This window comes from Daucus carota, chromosome 5, assembly GCF_001625215.2.
Source record: "Daucus carota subsp. sativus chromosome 5, DH1 v3.0, whole genome shotgun sequence".
Taxonomy (NCBI): domain Eukaryota; kingdom Viridiplantae; phylum Streptophyta; class Magnoliopsida; order Apiales; family Apiaceae; genus Daucus; species Daucus carota.
This window is the reverse complement of record NC_030385.2, coordinates 11,887,891-11,894,209: the sequence shown is the minus strand read 5'-3', so window position 1 is coordinate 11,894,209 and position 6,319 is coordinate 11,887,891. Positions and strand designations below refer to the sequence as shown.

The 6,319-nt window shown below is 36.3% G+C and overlaps 1 protein-coding gene across 1 annotated transcript; it reads right to left on the bottom strand.

Moving 5' to 3' along the window:
- Window positions 1–214: 214 nt before the first annotated feature.
- On the bottom strand, window positions 215–5,667 carry LOC108220077 (uncharacterized). Its single transcript, XM_017393727.2, has 4 exons — window positions 5,526–5,667; window positions 5,304–5,401; window positions 3,599–3,670; window positions 215–2,586 (listed from the first exon to the last, which is right to left on the bottom strand). The coding sequence occupies exons 2-4, from the start codon at window positions 5,311–5,313 to the stop codon at window positions 422–424; spliced, it is 2,247 nt and encodes a 748-aa protein (XP_017249216.1). The 5' UTR covers window positions 5,314–5,401; window positions 5,526–5,667; the 3' UTR covers window positions 215–421.
- Between the last annotated feature and the right edge of the window lie 652 nt (window positions 5,668–6,319).

Genomic DNA, 6,319 nt, shown 5'->3' with positions numbered 1-6,319 from the left:
AATACACTGAAGAAATGATATTATTTTAATATCAAAAGTCACCTTTTCGCATTAAATTATAATAATAACTTCATATAGTTTAACAAAATCTGAACTTTATCTTGCTTTCAAGTTTAAATACTGGCATAAGAGATATACATTTTCTTTATCCCAAAAATTAGCAACTGTCTCTTAATCTCCAATCACAAGCTGAATAATGCTTGAATTACAAAAGTTAAAAAATAAAATAAAATAAAAAAACCCAAAGAAAATGAGGACACCAGGAAGGAAGAGCACAGTAACAAACAAAACATGAAAATCCTAACCATATCATGTCATACAACATGCTCAACAAAGCAGCAGCCCTAACTTTGTATGCTAGAAGAACCAAATTCTATGTTCATTTTTTTCCTATCACTTTGCTTCTCTTGGAAATAACTGGTCACTCCTGCTCCTGCTCTACAAAAGAATTTCCACCCTTAGAGGTACCAGAAGACTCCGCAATATCTGTTAGTCTCAACATTTCTTCAACCTTTTTCCCTCTATCTGCTGAGCTATCAACAGCCTTGCTCAGTCGCTTTATCCATATATCGTAGTCAACTGGATATGGTGTACCACAAAGGCTGTCTATATAGTCAGCAAACGCCTTCAGAAGTGATGAAACCTCACCCAAACGTTGTTGAATGTAGCGTTTTGCCCAGCATTTCTGCCTCCATTGCAGAGCAGATTCGATAGAGTCTTGTTGTTGAAGTTTACCACCACAAACAAAATACAGGAGGTAGACTAGACTTTCTGCATCAGATGAAGGGCAGAGTTTCCCATTTTGAAGAGCATGAGCTGATGAGAACTGCAAGTTAATAGCTGGGCTGTCCCTTTCTTCAAGAACTGCACGCCCCCATGAGACTAGAACATACAAGAAGCTCTCTCTTTCTGCTTCAGTCTCAGCAACGCGTATTATGTTCTCAGGACAGATATTACCATGCTGGATGTTGGCCATCTTTGCACTTCTCAGAGCTGATAGGCAGTCTCTGCAGCAGCGGACTGCCTCCTCAGATGAAAGTGGGCCATCAAGAGATGCAGTTGATGAAAGTGACTCCCCAAAAGGATAAGTCACAAGTATTGATGTACCACACCATGGATGATCACACAGGCCCTTTGGACTTTCTTTCTTGCAAGGACCCGAATGCAATATTCTGCCGTATGCAAGTATTTCCGGTAGATATCTACTAGAAATTCCGTTATCTTTGAAGATGTTCAATACTTTGCTTTGCCTTTGTACCAGATACCACATACTCATGTCCTCTAACGATTGTTCTAGACGTGAGGGATGGGCACCTATATATAATGTCAACATTTCAATGGGACAATCTAAAGCCACGGCACTGTAGGTACAAGAAGTCCCTCCAACAAAAGATTCACATATCTGATAGCATCTCTGTCCTTGGTCCTGATCCTCCAGCAGGAGTATCTCACCTTGCTGTGGCTTCAGCCGTGATGCTTTCATTTCATGAAATGGATGATCACTATGGTCAAGCTCGATAATTTCTTTGTTTTCGTGGTTGACCTGCTCAAAGGGAAGTAGACCATTTTCATCCTCATAGAGTTTGCATTCTATCCTACGCTTCTGAAGACGGAGGCTATGTTGAGATGCAAGTGATGTGATTGACTTTCTCGGTGGTCCATGACACTGCGCAATAGAGTAAAATGTTGCCAGTATCAGTTGCAAAGTTCCCAAGTCCCTCCAATTTGCATTTCCAAGTTTGTTCCATACACGATCTACAGGGGATATATCTATTTGAGCATGGCACTGGATCCATTCTACGATTGATTGGTATGGGTTAACTGGGTTAAGTTCAAGTTTAGCAAGGTCACCCCCAAGTTTAACAACACCGCCAAACTTAGAGTCAAGAACTAAAATGAATACTGAATCGCTGTTATTAGTATTATACTTGTTCAGACTCCTGGAAAGTAGTATGTGAACACCGTAAAAAAGAGCTTCACATATTACTGAAGGAGAATATCCCAGATCATTTTTCATGAGAATGTCTTCTTTAAATAATGCAAACTCAACCACTTTATCCCAGTGAACTCTTTCATTACTCCCTACTTTCGATACCAAAGCTGCACCACTGAGCGCTCCAAGCCTTCTCCTCAATATCGCTTTCTCAACAGTATAAAATTTTGACCCAGGGTGACGAGGACAGGATATGTAGTATGGCAATGATCCACTTTTATGCCAGAATGTACGCCACAAGCCATCGGCAATAGTGTGAAGAAAATCTTCAAGAGCAAGATACTGATCTTCTCTCATATTATCAGAGTCATAAGGTGAGCAAGGCATGCGGAATAATTGCTGGAATAAGAAGCCTTCCAATGCATAGTCAATAGTACGCAAGTCATTAATAGAAAAGGGGGACCTGAAAGACATTTCGCCGTTTGTACTATCAGCATGTGAATTCTCCACAACCCAATCCTCAAGAATTTGAATAAATAAGTCAAGGTCATTAAGTTTCTTTGCATAATCTCTCAAAGATTTGAAGACCCCTTTTGAAGCAGGAGCAAAGTTTCCAGACGCTGAAATGCTGGATGATTTATAAGAAGAAAGACCTGCATGCATTCAATTAGACTTTAATTCCCAAATCATATTTCTTATAAGAAATAACAAGTAACAACCATTCATTATGTAAGCTATTTTGAACTGCAAAGATTTTCATCACTAGCGAGTTGTGTTGTACTAAAGATCATCTAATACATACGGGAATACACTGTGAACTAAACTATAATTTTGTAAGCTATTTCTAAACCACTTTGAAATCATTGCAATATATACCTGAACAAGGTGACAATCTTTGTACAAAAACTCAATCATTTGGCTGAGTTAAATGTTAGACCAGCACAACTTTAAAGAGAAAATGATCATATTCTAGAGAATCTGGTCTTATGAATACAATTATCATCTGATTTCCCGAACTAAATTTCTGCTTACTAAAAGATAGTAAATGATGTGGAGCCTTAAATAATTATATTACATCTTAACTATTTTATATTAATATTTAAAATATAAATATGTTTTGCAATTAGTATTTATATTGTCTAGTAACATATATTAATAAAAATAGATGTATGGTGGCAGATAAGTAAACCAAGACAACAAATGTGGGAACCGGTCAGAAACAATCCAGACTTGATATTGAAGCCTATCCATGAATATTGATGGTTATGCTTTTTTAACATCCTCGACTTTTGCAGTTTGCACTACTCTGAAGTTGTTGTGCTAATGTGATTTTGTGCTATATTTTCAAGTAGTTTGCTCTAATGCTTCCAAAGTCAATCAAGTCCTATATATTTCAGAAACTGCAACGGAGCTAGTGCTTCCAATTGACAGTGATGCATGCAACCGACTGTTAGAGGAACTAAATTTTTCATTACATTGCAGATATAGATTCCTCGCCCAAGTTTATATTAGCTGCTAGTCTATTACTAACAGCGAATTAATGTGATCTCGAAATTGTCAGGGTGCTGACACTCAGCAGATCCTATATACAGTACCTAATACAAGCTAGCCATTTATGAGATGCTGAACACAAAATATTAATTAGATAATCATCAGAAAACAAACCAGATCTAGACTTCCTGAAACTTCCATCCAAACTTTGCCCTGAGGATCTGTACAAATCATCTTGCAAAGAACCTGATACATGAAAGTTATCAACAAAGAAAGCTTGGAGAGTAGGAAACAGAAAACAATATTGACAACTGGGAATGATTTAAGGACCACCACATCAAAAATGAGTGTGTCAGTAGATTGTTGCATGACCATCTCCAGAAGGAAAAAAAATCACTAATTGATTGAGCTAGGTCATTTTTTAATTGTTTTTATATAATACAAACAATGTTTCCACCTAGACATGTATGTTGCGGGATCATTACATAAGCATTTGACAAATTTTTTGACGTATGTATGCATATCCTTCTATCAATTTATATTACTTGGCAAGATGTGCACTATATGAAATCAAATATTTCTAAGTAGGAATATCGTGTTCTTTACATGGCCAAAACAAGGTTTGTCTTCATAGTCCTAAGCAAAGGATCTTTATAAATGTGGAATAAATATGGCAGATTAAAATTCTATGGCAGTTCTTGGATAGAACCGGACCAGGAGAATGTAAAGGCAGCAGCAATGACAAATTTGTTAAGAGAGACTCCAAATAAGTTCGGGAGACAAAGTAGAGCACGAATAGATTAGAGATTGACACTGATCCTCCTATTTTTAGGATTTTGAATCAAAATGTTCCATTTATGTCAAGTAATTTAGCCTTTCAGGACGCTTGCAACCAATGAAACTTGCAAAAATATTCCACAATTATATAATGTGCTTTTTACCTCGTGTAGAGATTATTAACCACATTAAAACTATTTTCCTTACTTTAAAGAACACAATAGTGTCTAATTTAATATCCTTTCTATTTAAGCTGATAACAGTCAAATCCTCTGCCAGTGTACTAAAGAATTTAAGTTATTGAGCTCTTTGATTCTGTGTTATATTCTTTCAGTTAGAAGGGGGAATGCATCAATTGAACGGAATGAGCTTTTGGTTCTTATTATAATTTAATACATTAAAGGATGCACAACTTAAAAGATGCCAAAAAAATTAATCATAGTCTTTGAGGCATTGAGCATGTTAGAGTAATCTCACAGTTTTGTGGTTTCATCTAGCATAAAGGAAGATTATATGTCTTCGGTCCCAAACTCATTATGATTCTCCTACGTAATTCTGAAGACATTGCAACTTTTTTCAGACATGTTTTTTGGTCAGTCCTTTACATTCTGGATGTACTTCTTGAATTCTTGTTCTCTATTGCTAATGAAAAATTAGTTTGACACCCAGATTTTAGTAATAGAGAAGTATTAAACAAAAATAGCATGCGGAAATCGAAATACAGATTCTACAAAGAAATTGGAGCAACATATATGGAACTTGGTCATTGGGCCTAAACTTAGCTACAAGTGTTAAATCTAGTTCAGTGTGATAGATTCCTAGTTCATAAATGTATACACTTTAAACGGAAAAAATCCTTGTAGATATTAACCCTCTGTCTCCCCATTGCTAGCAGAAGAAATGAACATCACTTGCAACAATATCAGTAAAAAAGAAAGTATTGAGTGTGAGATTAGAGAGGATATATGTAGAGGGAGAGGGGGGAGAGAGAGAGAGAGAGAGAGAGAGAGAGAGAGAGAGAGAGAGAGGGAGAGGGAGAGGGGGAGGGGGGGAGAGAGAGAGAGAGAGAGAGAGAGAGAGAGAGAGAGAGAGAGAGACTCACTTAAACTCATAGTGACAGCCCCAAACAAGTGAAAGCAGAATGAGTTGAAGATTCAAGAACTTGCATACTCAACAGACTTGGTGGTGAGCACAATGTAGCTACAAACAACAGAGAATGAGATAAAACAGAAATAGATCTTGAAATGGAAGTCAGCATCTAAAAACAAGAAGTGGGATTTCACATGCTTAAAATGAAATGATAGCAAGAGTAGCAACATCTTACATGATGGGGGTTGATGTGAATGTGAATGCTGCCCCCCAATTTAGGGTTTATTGTCATAATAATAAATTACTGTAATAAGAGGGTTAGTACATGGGTTGTTTGTTGTTTTGCTGTTATGCTTCACCTTCTTTGTCTTCTCTCTGTTCTTTCACCATATTTTATTTTAATACTATTCATATGCAAAAGAAGATAACATAACGTGGATACAGATAGACCCTCCTATACATTAACATTGTAAAATGGGTTCTTGTTCTCACAATCGATGAAATATATTGAAACTCATTTTTGGTTAATCTAGGTGTGTTCTATATCCAGTTTAGGATTTTGTTGTAACAAAAAGTTGCAGGAAATTTGTTATTAACAATTATATTGTGAGAAATTTGATGGTCTGAAACATTTGCCTCTTGTATTATATGAGACTTTTTTTCTTAATTACGTATTACTTTAGCATTACTTATAGCGATTAGCCCACACTTCACATATACAATTAACGAGACAGGAGGTGAAAGTGGAGGACTCATGACAGCCAATCATATGTTTTTAGCATAGCCCCCCGCTTTAGAAACCTTAGTCTTTACTGCACTTGATGCTGCCAAGTACATTCACCATTTAATTGTGTTTCCGAATCTACGCAAATTATGATACTTCTGTTACTCCCTCCGTTTTAATTTATATGTCCATTTTTAAGAATTTTTTTTTTTCAAATTACTTGTCCACTTCAACTTTCAATGCAAAATCATATTTCCAAAGTCAATTCTACTCCGCGTATTTCTTATTTATATTTATTAGATCAA